The 20,080-nt window shown below is 51.7% G+C and overlaps 1 protein-coding gene across 4 annotated transcripts in view; it reads left to right on the top strand.

Moving 5' to 3' along the window:
- Positions 1-5,988, top strand: part of Sh3tc1 (SH3 domain and tetratricopeptide repeats 1) — a 43,733-nt gene extending 37,745 nt beyond the window's left edge. For 3 of the 4 annotated variants that reach the window (XM_034508872.2, XM_076938355.1, XM_034508871.2), the window contains 4 exons: positions 1,440-1,562; positions 1,745-1,895; positions 2,833-3,029; positions 4,977-5,371. In XM_034508872.2, the coding sequence (XP_034364763.1) occupies positions 1,440-1,562; positions 1,745-1,895; positions 2,833-3,029; positions 4,977-5,234 (729 nt within the window). In that variant the 3' untranslated portion in view covers positions 5,235-5,371. Of the gene's footprint in view, positions 1-1,439; positions 1,563-1,744; positions 1,896-2,832; positions 3,030-4,976; positions 5,372-5,679 lie in introns of those variants that run through there. The other variant, XM_076938354.1, reaches the window with a different exon arrangement.
- Positions 5,989-20,080: the final 14,092 nt, after the last annotated feature.

Genomic DNA, 20,080 nt, shown 5'->3' with positions numbered 1-20,080 from the left:
CCCCACTCACCCACTCAATTGCCCTCTCACCTATCTACCTGCCTACTCACTCACCCATCGACCCACCAGTCCATCCATCCACCCATCCATCCTTTCAACCACCTACCCACTCATCCATTCATCACATCTCCCTTTTCACCACCCACTCATCTGTCTACCCGCCTACCTGTGCATCCCCCCATCCACCCATATATCCACCCACTTGTTCTTCTTACCCACCCACCACTGCTGAGTACCGCTGAGTACCTTCCCGCTCTGACTCCATTTCCCTCCATGCCCAGCCTCTCTGATAACCATCTGAGCTCCCTGGGCAGAAGGTGGGCCCCCCTGCACAGTACCCACCTCTTGTCAGTACGTAGCAAGTACTCAGTGTATGTGGGAATGTTGTGTCCACTCAGTTTGCACACAGCAGAGTTTGCTTCAGCAGCTCAGGGTATGTTTATTAAACAAAACATGTTTATCTCAGAAGCTGTGATACTATCGCAGAAGCTGTGATCTGGAGAGATGAGCACAGGAGCAGCATGGCAAACTCAGGATCCAGGATCCAAGGAGCATAGGGAGGGCCAGCTGAGCCTGAGATCAAGCAGCTTTGAGTCAGGGTGGGGAGCTAGCGCCACCTGCTGGAAGATATCAAGGTCCAGCCTAGAAGCTGGAGCTTGGGTATATTTATTATCTCCTCACTGAGATGTTTGTTGGGCATCTGCTATGTACCGGACACTGCAGGGATCCCTGGACACAGCAGAGAAGCCACAGCATCAGGCCCTGTCTTGTGGTACTGATGGGAGAGAAGTAGGAATGGATGGGTCAGGACAGAATAGGATGTGGTGGGAACCACAGGAGGGGCAGCCAGCTGTGATTCGAACATAGCGGGCAGGCCAGAAGCTCTTCCAGAAGAGTTCTTCCATGCTCACCTGGGCATTCCACACATGATGGGCTCTGGGGATGCAGATGGACTGACACTTCCTAGCTCTCTGGTCCTGAAAGCTCCTCTTCTCAGAGCCACAAACCCACAGGGACAGAAGGAAGGTTGGTGTCTCCAAGTGAGAAACCACACATCTCAGAGAGACAGCCTCTCTAGGAGGTACAGTCTCCAAAGAGCTGCTGCCGCTGCCGCTGCCGCTGCTTCTCCTCCTCCTCCTCTTCTTCTTCCTCCTCTTCCTCTTCCTCCTCCTCCTCCTCCTCCTCCTCCTCCTCCTCCTCCTTCTTCTTCTTCTTCTTCTTCTATATATAAAAACCTTTTGTTTTTAAAGATCTGTTTATATTTTTATGAGTACATTGCTGCTCTCTTCAGACATACCAGAAGAGGGCATCAGATCCCATTACAGATGGTTGTGAGCCACCATGTGGTTGGTGGGAACTGAACTCAGGTCCTCTGGAAGAGCAGTCAGTGCTCTTAACCACTGAGTCATCTCTCCAGCCCAAACTTCTGGTTCTTACAGGTAGCGCAGAATGCAGCCCTGTATACTGGAGACCCCAAGCTGGGGCTGGAACTGTTTGAGGCAGCTGGGGACATTTTCTTCAATGGAACCTGGGAGCGAGAGAAAGCTGTGTCCTTCTACCGGGTGAGTGGCCACTATATGTAGGAGTGACCCCCAGCTCCTAGCCTGGGGTGTCAGGACAGAACCAACCTCTGTCCCATGGAAAGACCATACAAAGGGAGAGGACAGTTCCTTGCACACATGTGGGCTCAGGAGGTATTTTGGATGGTGGGTACTGCAGAAGCCTAACCTCAGTGTATGGACAGGACCGGGCGCTGCCCCTGGCTGTCACTGTAGGAAACCAGGAGGTGGAGCTGCGCCTGTGCAACAAGCTGGTGGCCCTTCTGTCTGCACTGGAGGCACCCCAGGAAGGCCTAGAGTTTGCCCATGAGGCCCTAGCACTCAGCATCGCCCTAGGTGAGTTCTCAGCCCTGTTCCCTGCTCTGCACCCCATCCTACTAGGCCTCCGGTCCCAGGTCTGCTGAGCAGACATTGCTTGGCTTCTCCCATCTCCTGTGGAGGCCGACTGAGGCCCACAGCAGCTCTGTTGAGACGGCTGTGCCCAGCCACGGCTGAACACAGAGCAGGCAAGGACTTGAGGAGAGAGAGCAAAGCTTGGAGGCTTTCTCTTGCTGGACCACATGCTGACTCACTTGCCCTGCTTCCCACACAGGTGGACTTATGTATGCTGTCCTCACCCACCTCCCTTTTCCACCTCCTCTGTCCTCACCCACTGTCTGCAGCCTGTTTCTTGGTGCTAGGCTACCTTCTATTCAACACTGAACTGCTGCCTGGGAGTATCTCTGTTCCTCCTGGGAGAGAGCCCTGAGTAGGCTGGCTGGGGCCTCAGGCCTGCAGGAGGTGTGAAACTGGATTCAAAGAGCTTTGTACCAGCTCCTTGAACTGACACCCCTGCAGGTTGCCAGTTTGCAGGGGAAAGCCTGGAGCTCTGGTGCACAAGGCTACCTAAGGTAATAGACTGTGCTGAGCCTCCAAGGCAGCAGCCAGTCAGCCCCTGTGTGGACCATGTGCCTGGGAATGCATAGATCATGGGCCTAGCTAAAGGAAGGCATCGCCAGGCAGCTCCATGCAGACATGAAGTGGAGTGTATGAGCCTGCAGCTTTGCCTGATCTGGAAGTAGAAGGAAGGGGAACTATCATCGTTAGCACACTTTACCGATGAGAAAGTATGTCCAGGTCAGGACAGGACTGGCTAGAGCTACCTAGGCTAAGGCTGTGAATGTCCACACCTGCATGGCCTGGTGCTGTATTTGCATGCTTGCTCCTGATTGGCTCATGGCCTGCCTGCCCTACTGAGAAGTGTCCTCACGCCCCTTCCACCTGCACCCCCCAGGTGACCGCCTGAATGAGCGAGTGGCTTACCACAGGCTAGCCACCCTGCACCACCAGCTGGGCCACGGAGAACTTGCTGAGCACTTCTTCCTCAAGGCTCTGTCACTCTGCAGCTCGCCCCTGGAATTCGATGAGGAGACCCTGTACTATGTGAAGGTCTACCTGGTGCTGGGTGACATCATCTTCTATGACCTGAAGGTAGGCAAAAAGGGTGGGGGCTAGCCTGGGCTAGAGCCATTGCTCCGCCTGAATGTGGGGGCTGCACTGTAGCCATTGCCTCACAGCAATGGCCTCACATTCTCCCGGAATGAGGGCTGGCTATGAGAAGCCAGCGAGGTTAGCAGACAGGGCAAGCCTCTTGTGCTGGTCAGATTTGGTCCTCTCATGTAACAAACAGAGGGCACAGGATACCAAATACCAGCAGTGGAAAAGTCATTAGGGAGCTTCCTGAATGTGGTGATTCTCCCAAAAGGACATAAAGGGACAAGGACATGTAGGAACATTGACCACTCACATTGCAGAATCCAGCCCATACCATGGTGCCTCTTCCAGGAAGCCTACCCAGGATGTCATCCTTTCTCCACAATTCCTTATTGGAATTCTGGCATTGCCTTTCCTGGTCACCTAGGAGGGATGAGTGGAGATAATACCATCCTGCCTCACAGTGAAGGAAACTGAGGTTCAGGAAGGGGTGCACTGATCCCAGGCTGCCTCTCTGAATCCTTGCTGGTCACACTCAGGCACATGTGTGAATCCAAGCTGCCACACAGGTGTATCCGCACACACTTTGGCCGTCCCTCCCATGTAGCTGAGTGTCCTCTCCTCCAGAACTTCTACCCCCCTGAGGTGCCGGCTACCTCTCATGTTTCCTCATGTCACAGAGTTAGCCAGGGAGGGATGGCCTTGAGCCCAGGGTGAAGAGTACCCACCATCTGCTGCAAGTGACCCACTCTGTTCTTGGGTCCTGGCTCTGTGGAGCTGGTACAGAAAAGACATTGTTAGATCTTGGACTTTGTTGCCAGCTGAGGGAGCTGTTCCAGATGTGGAACAGGGGAAGGCAGGCTGGATGGGGTCTCAGGAAGCCCCTCAGGTCACTCCTGTGGGGAAAGACCTTTGAAGAAGCTAAGGTGGGAGATTGCTGTGGGGTGTGTCCAGGGGCAGTTTGCATCCTACTGGGATGCTGAGTTTGAGGCAAAGAGGCCCTTGACCTGGGAGTGGCTGGGGATGGGTATGTCACACCTCATCTTAGGTCCCAATGCTGTGGGACACTTGTACAATCACTCAACAACAGGGGGCCAGGAAGTCCCCAGAGTTAGTGAGAGCCTGCAGTCCCAGCGGACCCACCACCTCCTGGGATCATACACTGACTAGAGGTGAGGCAAAGTCAGATACAGACAGCAGAGAGGCTCAGGAGAGAAGAAGCAGAGGCCATGGCAGGTCAAGGCCTTAGGATCTGGAATCTGGGAGAAAGAAGGGAGCTTCAGGTAAGGGACACAGATGTGTGCACAGGAAGGACCTGAGGAGTAGCATAATGCTGTTCCAGGTCACCTGGGTCTCTGGATCACACTTGGGATGGGCTTGGAGCTGGCTCACCAGCACCCAAGCTGGTACCCTTAGCAGCTACAGATTTTTAAAAAATGGAGTTCAGCTGGGTGGTGGTGGCGCACACCTTTAATCCTAGCACTTAGGAGACAGAAGTAGGCAGATCTCTGAGTTCAAGGCCATCCTGCTCTACAGAGCGAGTTCCAGGATAGCCAGCGCTACACAAATACCGTCTCCAAAAACCAAAAAGAACAACAACCACTACCACCAACAAAAGGTGTCCAAACACAAGGACCAGGAAGCTCTGTCCATGTTGAGGAAAGGCTAAGCTCTGACTGTAACAGAGCAAGTAAGGATGTCCCCATAGTGTCCTGTTGCAGCCCTGTTGGTCAACCATCATGGTGGGTTGTGCATGAGAGGGATCCTGTGATCATGTAGCCTTTGGGGATCACTCAAGACACTTCCACTCCCCACCCCTGCCCATTATGGGTAGATATATCAAAGTAACCCTGGGATTGTGTAGTCCTTGGGGGAATGCTCCAGGTACCCCCCCCCCCCACTCCAGTGAGTCAGCTTGACACAGGGAAACACATCTACCCACAGGACCCCTTTGATGCAGCTGGGTATTACCAGCTGGCACTGGCAGCAGCTGTGGACCTGGGCCACAAGAAGGCTCAGCTGAAGATCTACACACGCCTGGCTACCATCTACCACCACTTCCTTATGGACCGTGAGATGTCCCTCTTCTTCTACCAAAAAGCAAGGACCTTTGCCTCAGAACTGAACCTCCGCAGGACCAACCTGATGCCCCAACGCTTCTGTAGCCGGGCACCCTGGCTAGCCCCTGGCCACCCATCCTGACAACCTGAGAAGGGACATATACAAGGGGACTCTTCCTCTTCTTGGGGTATGGGCAACTTATTATTATTTTTATTATTTTATTTTGCTGAGGGTTGGGGTGAACTGAAGGACCAAACAGTAGTAAATAATTTTTAGCACGTGTGGTATCTTCTAGGTGATTTGCCTCCACAGGAGCCCAGGCTCTTCCCCATTCCCAGCCCCTGACCCACCTTTTTTCTGGGCCCACACTGCAGCCTAGCCCACCTTGTCTGTAGTGAGGACTGAATCCAACATGCTTTAGCAAGGCCTCCTCTCTTTCATGGTGTGTGGCCTTGGCAAATCACTTACCTTTCCCCGTGTCTATCAAAAGGTAAGAGGATGGGAGTCCCTCAGCACAACCTAAGGTGACCTCTCCTCTCTGCTCTCTCATGTATATGACACAAGCCTATATCATTCATCCTCACAGTACCTGCCTGAGAGAAGTTCAGGACATGATGGCCTCCATTGGTAGTGGGAAATATGGGGACCCGGATTATCCATTACCACACAGCAGGGAGGAGCTGAGCCCCAGAGCCAACCAAGCACAATGACCTCCCTGTCAGCCTGCCTGGAAGGACATGACACCTTACGCCTTGATAGCAGCTTGTGAACCTCTTCATCCCTGATGGTGTCAGGAGAGCCACAGGCCTGGTACATATGGTGGCCTCGTGGCCACCTTCCCCAGCCCTGTGATTGCCTGCTCCCTCTGGCCTCTGCTGTCACCTAGTCACCAAGACCTCTCAAGTCTCCAGCCCAGGAAATGTGATTCAGATCATTTCTTTATTAAGCAGGGACACCATGGCATGGGGGAGGCTGGGCTGTAGGTGGCTGGCAGTGCTCCAGCCCCTCTTTCAGTTATGTTTAAATAAGTGAAATTTCTCACTTTAATGACTTCTGATGACACTGAGTGTCATGGTGTCCCACAGCCCCCATGTATCCCAAAACACTATACTTTCCCCAAGTCCCCCTTTAAAATTAAAACTTTAGGCAGGAACTGGGGTATCCTCTCCACACAACCTTACTGAACACCAAGGAGTCTTGTTCACCTTTCTTTTTTCTTTTCTTTTTTTTTTTTTTTTTTTTTTTTTTTTTTTTTTTTTTTTTTTTTTTTTTGGGTTTTCGAGACAGGGTTTCTCTGTGTAGCCCTGGCTATCCTGGAGCTCACTCTGTAGACCAGGCTGGCCTCGAACTCAGAAATCCGCCTGTCTCTGCTTCCCAAGTGCTGGGATTAAAGGCATGCGCCACCACCGCCCGGCCTTTGTTCACCTTTCAAAGCCCTCCCAAAGCAGATGCTTCTCCCTGTCTCCCCACCAGGAATCAGCAGAGAACTTTCCAGAACCAGTTCCTTCCCCAACCCAAGCCCTTTGCCAGCTGCTGACAGTCTCATTCTTGGGTGGGTTGGGCCACAGGGGAAAGGGTGCTGACGATAAAAGGTAGTGGTGACCTACTCTGGGTTCAGCCAGAGTTGTCATGGTAACTAAGGACACTTGGATGAGGTCATCACTTGCCTGCTAGTCTGCAAGTTGTCAGCCACTAGGTGTCCTCAGTTGCCTGCTACCTCAGGTTGCAAGGCCTTTATGGGTAGATCTCTCTGAGCCCAGGTAGGTTGGCCCTGAAACAAAGTGGCTGCCATAGAGCTGAGATGAGACTTGGGTAGCAGGGTGCTCGAGAGCTTTACGGTGCACCCTGGGCTGGCCCTGCCACAGTGCTGTTTCCTGTTAGGATGCTTGTGAGCCCAGAGCATCCCAGCAGCCATAAGTTAAGTATCAAAGGACACTGTCTTAACCTCTCAGACCCTCTGTCCCATTGTCTGTAACCAAAGAAGCTCAACCTTGAGTTTTTGTGAATGACAGCAGGAATACAACATGGGGACAGAGCCGCCTGTAGTATCTCTGCCAAGGTAGAAGTGAGTGGTAGAAGCTGGGGTCTGGTGCACCCCTTACTGCTCCCCCATTAGCATGGGTCTAGAATATTCTGTGGCCTGTTGAAGGCTGCAGCATCCTTCAGGCCCATTGCCCAGAAGCCAAGCTTAAGATGGAGGCCCAGCGTCTCCCAAATCTACGCAACTACCTTCCTTCATACATGGCCTGATTTAGAGGCCATGAGCCCCAGCCCAGTATGGCTGCATCTATTCTCTTGGGAGCATAGTTACTCTGCACCAGCTCTGTCCCAGGAAGATAGATGCAAGTGTTGAGAGAGCTGAGAAGCTTGGGGGTCAGGATCACAGGGACACTCTGTGTGACCCGTGTCAGAGCTTTAGGTTGCTTTAGTTTGCAAACGGCATCCAATCAGCCCTTCCCTGCCCACTGTGACATCTCTACCAAGCCAGTCCTTTTGGTCAGACTTGGGTTGACAGCCTGTGTCTTAGGGAGGCAAAAATCCTGGGCTTATATCTCTAAAGACCTGAGGCAATGGCTCCTGGAGGTCAAAGATGCCTCTGTGACCCAGTCAGCAGGGTGAGGACATCTCTGTGGGGACCTATCAGCCTGGCAGATTTAGTGGGAGGGGGATCTTTTTCTGTCTGAGGACAGAGATAGGCTTGCCCCAAGAGGAGGTTAGTGAGTATTGGCTCCTCAGCCATGTTTCTCCATTCCCAGAACTGCCATAGTGCCTCTCACTTTCCCATCATGCCTGCCTCTGGGGGCTGGAAAAGGACCATTGAGCAATGAACTCATTCTTGATGACCACTTCTAGACCATAGCCCAGCACAAAGGCCCCACCAAGCAGTCATATTCAGAGATGACTGTGGACACGCCCATTCCCGGCATGGCCTGTGTTGGGGCCAAGAGAGGCTAGTCTAGCACTGACCTCAGCAGTTGAGGATTTCCTTTTCCCTTGGGGATAGGAATCAGGGACTTTGGAGCACAGATCAAGCAAGAACCAAAGAAGACTCAGGTCCATGTTGGTTCTCAATCATCAAAAGCAATGAAGCCACCTGAGCTGAGAATTCTACCATTGATGGCAGGGGCATCAGAAAAATCCACATAAGCCAAAGCAGGTGCCCTCACCCCACTTCTCAGCCTTGTGAACCGTGGTATCAGCATGCAGGTCTTTTGGGGTACAGTAACATCCAATTCACGTGGCTTTGAACAAGTCAACCTCCCCTGGGTCCTGGTCCAACTCTGGAACACTGACGCCCATCTCAGACATGATCGTGGGAACCATAGGAGGGTGTGAGCCCCTGATGACGACTCCTGTCACATGTATTTTACTGCAAATGCTTAATGGAGATGCCACCACACAGGCGCCATGAGCAGCTCGTGCTCCTGGGCTTGTGAGCCCCTACTTACCCCACATGACCTCATGCCAATAGCTCCTTCACAAGCTTGCCCTGCTTCCACCCCTCTTGTTTAGATTGTTCCTGAACATCCCATAGCAGCAATCAGCAGGTTGTCTGCACCCCGCTCTCCTGGATCTTTTCTCACTTAGGCCTCAGGTGGGTCTCCAGTACCCCTATGATGGCCATCATAGGCTGGCTCAGAGGAGCCCAATCTTTGCAGAGGCAATCTGTGAGGAGGTCAGGAGGCTCCCAGAGGCAGGATATGTGGGACATTCATTCCAGATATGGCGGGGAACAGGCCCTGGGAGGTCAGGAGGGAGGGGGCTGGGAAGAGCAGAGCATCCCAGCGGAAGCTCCCATGCCATCCCCACAGCAACCTGAGCAGCAGCACTTGTGAGGCCAGGGGACCATGCTCTGCATACCAGCTCTTGAAGGGGTCCAGCCACCCCTACTGGCCAGGTCATCTCAGTCCCTGCATCCTTCCAGTCACACCACATTCAATGTGTGGGGTGGAGGGGTGTCTCCCTGTTCCTCACTCCAACAAGGATACAGGAAGGCCGCTGGGGCCACTTGAATAACCCAGACCATCACCCACCTGGGAGTCTACCTTGCTCCAAAAGACAGGCTTGGTGAGGATCTCATTTACAAGGTAGTTGGTACCTTGGCATCTCCAGGGCTGCTCTGTCTCTCTGGCTGGGTGACTCCAAGCAGAGAGGTAGAAGGAGGATGTTAAAGCAGGGATGGGGAGTGAGGCAGGGTAGAGGCCAAGGAGCTCTGGTGGTGGAAGCTTGTTGGCAAGGTGATGGTTGACTCATAGATGCTGTGAAGGGGTGGGCTCACAGTGGGGGATGGGGCATGGATTGGAGGGGTTATTCCCTTTGCAGAGTTCATAGGGTCCTGTAGGTCTCAGGCACAGGCAGTGTCTGAAAACAGATTTCCCTTTGACAGATGCCTCAAGACATCTCCCTCTCTTCACCCCTGTACCTTGAGCTGCGGTGTGTTCACAATCACACACGGTCAGGATCCACTGAGTCATACAGGGTCTTGGGTCATCAGCTGATCATCTGTTATTTATGTGGAGAGGCTCCTCTGGTCCCGAGTACAGTTGCAGCCTCTTGGTGACTGTGTGGTACCTGGATTCCTCAGCTCCCTCCTCTGTGACTTCAGAAAGACCCAGGGAGCAATGCTTCACCAGGCAGTTCTGAGGACCCGGCCAAACAGGGTCCCTTGCAATCAGCAGCTCCCAGCTCACCCACTAAGGCACCAGCCCCTTGGCTGATGGGACGAGTCCAACTGGGATAAGGGCATGACCGGAGTACATGTTGATCCAAATAGATTGGACAAGGGAACCCAAAAGTTTCCTCTCAGGTCCTTTCCCAGTGTATCACAGGCTCAGATGATGGGACTGAAAGGGAAGGATGACGTAAATGCTGTCAGAAAAGCTGTGTGGCAGACGCCTATACGTCCTCCTAAACCCAGCTCTAATGTTCTCTCTTCAAAGCCTCCTCTGCCTGGCACACATAGTCAAAGTGCTCCCTACTTCTCAGCGACGTACAGATCTCTTCAGCTCTGTGCAGTCAACCTCATCAGCGCCTTCTACAGACAACACTGAGGCTACATAAGAATGAGGAATCCCAATAGTCAGTACACAGCTGTGGCTGCCCAGCCTCTGACTGACTGTAGAGGTCCCACACCAGAGGGGACCAGTCTGCCTCTCTTTACCAGCAGCGGGTCATGGCTGGAGCCCTAGGGAGTTACCAACTGCCCCTTACAGACCTCTCAACTTCTGATTCCCAGGCTCCATGCAGCTGCCTCCTACCGCTGCATGTCTTCCTATATGGCAGGTCACACCAGTGTTTGACCTGAGCTGCTCAGGCTCTTGGGTCAACTTCCTGCCATCTATCTAAGGTTGCGGCTAGGAACAGGGTGGGTGACCACATGTGTGTGTGTGTGCGCGTGTGTGCGTGCGTGCATGTGTGTGTGTGTGGGGGGGTGCACACGCACGTGTAGGGGGGCAGTTCTCAATTTCTCTCTGACCCTCCCCTGATGGTCTAGGCCCTCTGCTGACCCCACCCACCTAGGCCTGCTTCTTTTCTCTGTGTGAATACCCACAATATTCTACTGTGTGAGAAGTCCATCTTGCCTGTTGTGGCTGCTGTGGCCCGGTTCTGTGGTCTGAATGGCTGATAACAACAGGCCCTGGCTTCTGTCTGTCTGTCTGTCTGTCTGTCTGTCTGTCTGCAGAACAAGGTGCAGTGAGCAAGGCTTTCTGTGTCTCACACCCTTTTCCCTGTAGACCTATTCCAGTCCCAAGTTCCCCTCTTGTTTGGTACCCTTGATTTAAGGGGTCAGGTTCCCCCATATTGAACCATGACACCAGGATTGATTCCTTTCAACCAGTCATGGCAGCCACATGAACACCAGCCATTCTCTCTACCTGACACCCAAGAGGGAGGCAATTCCCAACCTCCATAGGCTTTTCATACAGGCACAAGCTCTCCTGGCTGGCAGGCCGACACTCTTGACAATTTGTAGAATGACCAGATACTCCGCCTGTGTCTAGGCAGGCTGCCTTCCTCTCTGAGCCTTTGGTTACTCACTTGTAAGATCCCAGTCTGTGAACAGAAGTGTGTTCCAAAACTGTACAGCATTCTCTGGGGACTCCAGATGGGCCCAGCCTAAGGTCATTGTCTGTCACTTTGTAGCAGTTCAGGGAACAGTTCCCAGTCTATTGACACAACCCAGTTTTAGGCCTGAGTGTCTGTCTGGGGTCATGCACAGTGACCTAAATGCTGACACAGTGCAGAAGACATAACGCCTTCCATGCAGACAGACAACAGGGCACGGGGCATGGGGTGAGCCCCAGAAGCTGCAGCTCAGTGAGGACTTCAAATGCATTGGCTATTTAGATGTTCCCACCTCCCTGGAGACCCCAGCTCCTTGGTTCTGTTCCCATATCCCCCAGGACTCAGGATGTGCTTGAGGGAATCGGGAGTGAATGGACAGAGGAGCAAGCAGGCAGAGGATTCCAGACTGAGCCAGTAACTTCTGGCTGACCGTGAGTCTTAGGGTGTGCCTGCAGAATGGGCTTCAAGAAGGGATTGATTAAGCAAGCAGCTATCAGATGGAAGGGTTTGGAGCTCGAGCACACGCAGACCAGGTGTCATGAGGGAGGGTGAGAGTCATGCTGGTGGAGTAGCAGGAGTTTCCCTGGCTTTCTGTTCTGTACCCTTGGCCATGGCCTTAGCATGTGTCTGTCCAGCACCACGAACAGGAATGGAGAAATGAAATGTCAAATTTCCTTTCAAGATAACATTCAATATGTCAAGGACACATCGAGATGGCACCTGCAGGAAGTGACTAGACTGAGAAGTGAGGGGCATAAAGACTTTATGTTCACGGACTGGTGACACCCTCTCCCCATTTGCTCTAGCCAGGGAGCTTCCTCCCTTCTGTTCTCTTGCTGGGCTCAGCCTGGGAGAGCCCTAGGCCAGGCAGAACAAACACCAGGCAAGCTTCCCCTGTTCCTCCCCCAGGGTTCTAGCTCCAGCCCTGAACCTCTGCCTCAGGCTCCACTTCCCTGAGCCCCTTAGCCCTGGGGCACACAGCTCCCAGCTCAGGCGTTTGTGTCCTTTCTCCCAGGTGTCAGTCACCCAGGCTTCATTGCCTGTCTTTGCCATCTCTGGGGTGGCTTTCGTCTTCAAATCAGAACCACTTTAGAGAGGTCCTGAGTCCCCTTCTCCCAGCATACCTCAAGACCACATGCTTCATAACCTAGTACGGTAGGGCTACCAGGGTGCTGGCCTTGTACTAGTGTCTGTGGCCCTGTGTTACCATGTTGCAGTAGATTCCTGTGGCCGCCACAGCAGAGAGATGTGTCTGGCAGCCATGTACCTCCAGCCATCCCTGGCAGCCCTGGGACTGTTGCCACCATTTCAGGCAATGCAACAGGATGTCACACACACTTCCCTCACTGAACCTTTGCATCCATGTTTGTGGGGGCCAGTGATGCTCCTCTTCCTGTCCACAACAGCCGTAGTCTGTGGCTTGCTGGGAACAGTTTGGCAAAGTTAGCAAGTTTTCAGTGGTTATGAATGAATGTACTGTGGGCCATCCTGTCCCAGCTGTCATGTGGACAAGTTGCTGCAGAGAATGTCTGGGATTCAGCACACCAGTCACAAGGTGATAGTTAGCCTTTAAGAAGTGTGAACCAGTCCCTGCCATTTTGCATTCTCTGGAAGGATTGTGTTTGTGATTGGAATGCACATGCATGTTTGCATGTGTGTAGGTATGTGTGCATGTGTGTGTGTGTGTGTGTGACAGAGAGAGAGAAAGAGAGGGAGAAAGAGAAAGGGAGAGAGAGAGAGAGAAAGAGAGAGAGAGAGAGAGAGAGAGAGAGAGAGAGAGAGAGAGAGAGAAGATTGTCAGTGTCTTCTTTTGCCACCCATTTTATTTACTGAGTCAGAGCCTTTTACTTGGGCCCAGAGCTCACTGATTGGGCAAATCTCTCCAGCCGGCTTGATCCAGGCAAACCTTGTCTCCACATCAGGAGCACAGGGATTCCAGGCACCCATCATGCTTTTTTATTTCCCTGACTTTTTACTGGGGTGCTGGGGCTCCACACTCTGGTGTTCACACTTACACGATAAGCCCTCTACCCATGAATCATCTCCCCGATGCTCCTGTGAGGATTTTTGACAAAATTCAAAATGAGAAGAAAAACAAAACTGATCCTTGCTTTTGGGTGACATTAGATGTAGTAATTATTCTTTGTGTCTCTAGCTTTGAATCTTCCAGTTTCTGTGAAATAAGTATGAATTTTGTACTGTTTCTTTTTTTTACTATCAGAAAGAAGCAACTCTCTAAAAAGTATGTGATAAGATGAAAAATTCTCAGGGAATTAAGCTTCTTAAAAGACTAAGACATTGTAGGTCTGTCAGTCACTACACACACACACACACACACACACACACACACACATTCACACACATCCTCCTGTAGGACCCTTTCCTTGACTTCTCCTATAGGCCCCTCTCCTCAGACCCTGCCAGGATCAATTGTCCCCTTCCTTAGTCCCCTGCTGCGTGTATAACCTCCTTCCCCATTTTGCTGATATTGCCTAGGAGAGCAGCTCTGTCCCTGAGGAAGAATGACATCATCACAAAGGCATTTCCTGAGCACATGGGGACAGCTGAGGGATCCAGTGTGCCTGAGATGACAGGGACAGAGATGAGAAGGCCTAGCCTGTCTTCTACTCTTGGAAGGATGGCTTAATACCCTACTACACAGCTGATGTGACACTGGCTTGGATGGTGGCATCACTTGCTGTGATGGTTACAGTTGGGGGGATGACATGGTTGTGACATTGATAGGGTGTGTGATCTCATCTGTAGAACACTTTACAAAGTTGACAGTTCCTAATGCAAACCAGAAAACATGTCGCTATCTGTGTTCATTTGAATAGGAATGGCCCCCATAGACTCCTGTGTTTGAGTGGTGGCCCATAGGGAGTGGCACTATTAGGACATGTGGCCTTGTTAGAGTGGGTGTGGCCTTGTTGGAGTAAGTGTGTCACTGTGGAGACAGATTTTTTGAGGTCTCATATGTACAAGGTAGGCCCAGTGTGACAATCTCTTTTGGCTGCCTTTGGATCAAGATGTAGAACTCTCAGCTGCGTCTCCGGTATCATGTCTGTTTGCACGCTGCCATGCTTCCTATTCTGATGATAGAAACTAAACCTCAGAACCTGTAAGCCATCTCCAATAAGTGTTTTTCCTTTATAAGGGTTGCCATGGTCATGGTGTCTCCTCACCACTGGTATGTGCTGTGATCCTCCCCCTGACTGTGAGGAAAGGGCTTGCTATAGGGAGATCCCAGGAGCCACAGTGGAGCTGCAGGCCAAGCTGTCCCTCCTAGGGCTTGGTGAGGTGATCACCAGTGGTTGGCTGAAGGTCTGATCTGGATCATAGCCCAGACCTCTGCCCACCACAGTCAACTTCAGTTCAGCTATTGGGCAAGCAAGTCCAAAGAGGCAGACTGATGCCTGAGGTCCCTGCTGTCCTTCCTTCTCACCATGTCCCAGCCAGAAGAGCTCCTGCCTACCTACTGTCCTGAAGGCTAAGAGCCCCTGAAGTCAGTGTTAGATTCCTCCCAATTTGATGGAGTCACATTTGTGTCATATAAGAAGCCCGGCTCCTTAGCTCTCTGCCATCCCCACTACCCCCACCCCCCTACTTACTCTCCACAGCACTCAGAGCAGCAGGAAGTAAGGTCAACATTCTCCACAACGCCACAGATGCCACAGTGAAAAGAACTAGCATGTCTACACTCACGCCCCAGCTGCCTTACCTTCACCCCTTTCACCCCTCTCAGGAACGGCCACCCTGATGCCACACAAGGGGCTCAGCCTCGACTGTTCTGTGTGGTTCAGACAAGCCACAGGGCAACATGTCCTGAGTTCTGAGACTCACCAGGAGTGGGGACATGCTGTTGGAGGGAGGGCTACAAATATAGGCAAGTACTGGTAAAGGTTCTCTGGCAGTGGGGCTGTGGTGGCTATAACAGTGCAGGTCACAGTTGATCGGACTTCTTCAGGGGAGCCCAGGGCCATGTGGGCCCAGAGGCAATGTTTGTCACTGGGAGTTAGTAAGCCATGCCAAGATCAAATCATGAAGGTGGAGAAGAGTCCCAAGTAAAGACAGTGAAGGGTATCACACAGGAGCAAAGGACAAAAGAGATCACTGGAGGACCCTCACGGAACCAGAAAGTAGAGAGCTAGGCACTGGGGAGCCATGGCAGACACTTCAGGAGGGAAGAACCCGAGCTAAGGTTCCCAGAAGGCTTCAGAGCTTATCTACAGCATGAGCCAGTCATGGGGACCTCAGTCAGGACTTGTGGGAAGGAGATGCCTTTGAGGTAAAGTCACCCACTGCCTGTGCTGTGTCTGCACATAGTTACCATGAGGGCCTGTGGTGACCCCAGCCAGAGCCCTGCAGGCAAGGGGCCCTCTCTGACAGGGCAGCCACAGCAGCTGTGTGGCTGGAGCTTCCTGCCCACTGAACATGAAAATTACAGGCTGAGGCTGACGGGAGCCTCGTAGCCCTGCTGCTGCCAGCACACTCTGCTGGTGGAAACAGTTGCCCCTCCATGTCACAGTCTATGGAGTTTGTCTTGACCACATCATGCTGGGGCACATAAGGTCAACAGGGCACTGGGTCTGAAGCTCCAGATGCCACCAAGGCATCCCTGGGGATGACTGTGGTAGAGGGCATTGCCAGATGGCAGGCCCTCAGAGCATTCCCATGTCACCCTCTTTCAGAAGTAGGCATTCTACCATGGTCCATGTTGAGCATGGGGCTGTCCACCTTACTCCCCTACAAACCCTTCAGTGGGTCTGGGAAGAGAACCCTAGAGACACTTGAGACAGTCCAGCCTAGCTCTTGGCTCTTAAGCAGGAGTCTGACTCCTGGGAGGTTCCATTTCCTTGATCCTCAATTCTCTCCGTTCAGGCTCCGTGTATCTGGCCTGCAGGACGAAGAATGCAGGGTAGGGAAGAGGGCCCATTTTCTACTCTCCTCTCCCCCAGAGAGGAGCCCCTGCTGACACAAGCATTACACAGCTCTGTGGCAGAGGCCTCAGTGACAGCAGGCTGTGCTCAGTCCAGACTGGGGTACAGATTAAGCCTGCCTGACCCCCTCACTTCATTTCAGCTCCTGGCTCCACAGAAGCAGGCCTGAGTTGGCTTTTGACCGTCGTCACTGGGAGTGTGAGAGGCCATGCTCTTAGGACTAGAGCTGGAAGACAACAGGGCAGAAGAGGGATGGGTCTGCAATTCTCCTGAGACACATGAGACTGGTGTAAGGGAGGGAAAGGGTGAGGGAGGGCTGGAGGGAGATGACTTAACCCACATTCAGACATTCAGGCACTGTGGCCGAACACATGACAGTGGCTACATTAATGAGGCTGGTTGGTTTCCAGCTCCAGAGGCTAGAGCTTCAAAGGTGTACCAGTGGTGTTTGCTGGTGTCTGCTGAGGCCTTTATGCTATGCTGTGATGTGGCACTGGGCGCGACATGACTAGACAGAGCAAACTACTGGCTCAGGACTCTTCCCCTCCACTTGGAATGTCACTAACGCTGTCCAAGGGCCTCATGCTTACTAGGGCATCAATTCCCAATCTCCTTTCAAAGGCACAGCCTCCTCATCCTACCAATCTGACTTAAGGGATGAAGTTTCCAATATATGAAGTTTAAAAGAGCAGTCAGGGCACTGTGAAAGGACCAAGCAAAGGTACAATGGGCTGACCCGGAACACTCAGCAGAGGGACATCTTTCTTTGGGTTATTGGTTCAACTTTTGAAAAATTCTACAATTAATCCAGAATGAAGAGTCTGGAACACAGTGGTATCACTGGGGCAAGTACAAGGTGGGAGGCTGCAAAGGTATGCAGCCTTTGGATATGGCAGAGAAGGTGAATTGGGCTGGAGAGGGGACAGCCATACAGAATGGCTGTGAGCATGGCAGAGCATAGACCAGATCCCACATCACAGAAGAGGCAGTGGGATGAAGGCTGGAGCTTCTGGAGCTTCGTAGAACAGGTGAGGTAGGCTAAGGCACAGCAAGGAATCAGGACAGTGTGTGTGTGTGTGTGTGTGTGTGTGTGTGTGTGTGTGTGTGTGTGTGTCTGTGTGTGTGTGTCTGTGTGTCTGTGTATGCGAATCGTGGGCATGTTCAAAATGGAGAGAGGAAGTCCATAGTGCTGTCCAAGAAGCTCTCTGGGCTTCTGTTTCCTCCCTGAAGGTATCTGCAGTCCCATATTCTTGAAGCACTGCCCATTTACAGGTATGGGGACAACTGCAGTGTCCATCAACAGGCAAGTAAAGCAAATGAGGTGTGAGCACCCAGAAGAATACTATTCAGCCACAAAGGAGGGAATCCTGTCACAGGCACCGACACAGAAGAACACTAGATACCTGAAGGGAAATCTGGGCACAGGAGGGCAGGGATGGTGTGATGTCACTCATGGGCTCTGAGAAGGCTGATGTCACTGCACTAGAGAACAGCAGGTGGTGACAAAGTCTGGGGATTGGGAGGCAGGGGACAAAGCATTGCTGGTTTAAGGACCCACAGACAGACAGGAAGAAGTAGGGGATCCTGAGGCCTTCACCAGCAGGGAACTGCAGTCAACAGCAATGTAGATTTCAAATGACCATCTGTGGTTTCAAATATCTTATGAGAATGCAACAGGAAGTAAGGCAATGACTGTGTTAACACACTGCTTACACAGAGGAAAGCATTGCTATACGCTACCGTGATTTGTTGATCAAAAATGGCCAGATATGGTGGCTCACACCAATAACCTCAACATTGGAGAGGCTGAGGCACGGGATTGTCAAGTTTGAGGCCATCCTGGGACCCAAAAAGATTTATTTTAAACTAATATCCTCCCTGCTCAGTTGTTGGCTCTGACAGATCTGGGAATGGGGATTAGGGTTCAGTTGTGTACTCACTGATAAAGTCACCAATAGACACTTCCCTATGGTCATACAGATGGTCCTTGTTAAACTCAGTGCATCACAAAACAAGACATGAAAGTAGAAAGGGACTTGCAGGAGGAGGGAGGCTGGCAGGGGTGGAACCTACAGGAGGAGGGAGGCTGGCAGGGGTGGGACCTGCAGGAGGAGGGAGGCTGGCAGGAGTGGGACCTGCAGGAGGAGGGAGGCTGGCAGGGGTGGGACCTACAGGAGGAGGGAGGCTGACAGGGGTGGGACCTGCAGGAGGAGGGAGGCTGACAGGGGTGGGCGAAGGATAACAGAGATGGGGCTGGAAGTCGTCAGGATGCGTTATATAAATGTGTGAACTTGCCAGAGAGCAAATTTAACAAGGAGAAAACTAACAAGATCAACACTGAAAATAATGTTTTTCAGCTAAGGGACCTATAGACCAGGAAGAAAGCAATGTTGGGGCCCCAGTGGAGCATCCCGGAGAGGGCAGGCTTAGAGGGCTAAAGAAGCAGAGAAGTCTCCACAGAGTCACTGCAGAGAGGAAGGGCAGTCTGTCAGGTTGGCAGCACCTGGCAATTGTTAAGCTTGGGATTTGGGAAGGCAGGGGAGAGCAGATGTTCAGAGTTCTTTAGAGAGGAGGGAGGGGAAGGCAGAGAACCTACAAGAACATGCTGGAAGCCTACGCACTAAGTCTGAGCCACCCAAGGAAGGATGAACGTAGGTCCATGGCTGAGGTGGTGAAGGCCCAGGCCTGTAGCATCCTAGAAGTGAACCTATCAGAACTGCTGTAGAGGGTCAGGGAGCAGGAGGCAGGGAGCAGAGAAGGTGCCAAGACCACCCAGTGGGAAAGAATAGTGTTGGCCCAAAGGTGCTGGGAAAACAAGATACCTGCATACAATCAAATGAAGCTGGTTCTCTTACCTCACACCATAAGCCCTCGCTCAAAACCAATGGTGAACCCAAAAGCAAGAGCTAAAGCAGGGAATCCCCTAAAGAAACCAAAGGAATCATGATCATGGCTGATCAAACAACAAGAACGAACAGATAACTCAAAGCCCTCATGAAATCTGGGATTAAACATCTGTATCACCACACTTACCAATGACTATGAAGAGACATCTCTTCCAGAGACACAAGTGGCCAAAGGCATAGAGAAGACATGTGGTGTTGTTTGCTCCCTGGAAAACGTAAATCAAAACCACAAGGAGACCTCACGTCATAGCTACTAGAATGGCAAGCAAAGGTTTTTTTTGTTTTGTTTTGTTTTGTTGTCTTTTTGAATGGAAAATACCAAGAGCTGTTGAGAGTTTGGGGTAAATGGAGCCTCATGGTTTGGGTGGAAAGTGGTACAGATGTGGAAAAGCCTGGTGGTTCCTTAAATGGTCAAGCACGGCATTACTACATGGCTTAGTCATTCTATTCCTAGGTACGCTCTCAAGAGAATCAAGAATGTAAGCCCATGTAAGACCTCACACAGGAATGTCCATGGCAGCATTTTCTCATGATAACTGAAAAGTGAGGGGAAAAAGCCATCCATTGGCAGAAGAATGTACAAACATATGTGGTCTAGACAGGCAATGGAATGTTATTCAGCCATGCAGAGGAATGGAGACGTACTGACTCCTGATCCCACGGTGCTGATGAACCTGGACACATGAGGCTCCGGGAGAGGAGACAGACAGAAGACCACAGGTAATACAATCCTATTCATGGGAAAAACTCAGAGCAGCTAGCAAATTCACGGAGATAAGACCAGGGGCTGGGAGAAGGAGGTGGCCAGTGTCGGCTTGCAGGTCTGGGGTCCTGTCATAATGAAAATATTCTAAAATTAATTGTAATGGGTAGTTGTCTATTTCTATGAAGATGCCCAAAATGACCAGTCACACTTTAAAAGGGGAGTTGTGTATGCAAATAGGTATTTGTGTACTAAGGGTTAAATGTTTAACCAGGGATGAGACGAGGTAGGGAGGGATGGGATGAGAAAAATGAGAGAGAGGGTGAGTGGGTAGAGTTAATTGAAATAAGGAGATAAGAGAAATCATTATGG

This window comes from Arvicanthis niloticus, chromosome 7 (genome assembly GCF_011762505.2).
Source record: "Arvicanthis niloticus isolate mArvNil1 chromosome 7, mArvNil1.pat.X, whole genome shotgun sequence".
In the NCBI taxonomy this organism is placed as follows: domain Eukaryota; kingdom Metazoa; phylum Chordata; class Mammalia; order Rodentia; family Muridae; genus Arvicanthis; species Arvicanthis niloticus.
The sequence above is the reverse complement of the archived record's forward strand: the minus strand, read 5'-3'. Positions and strand labels throughout refer to the sequence as shown.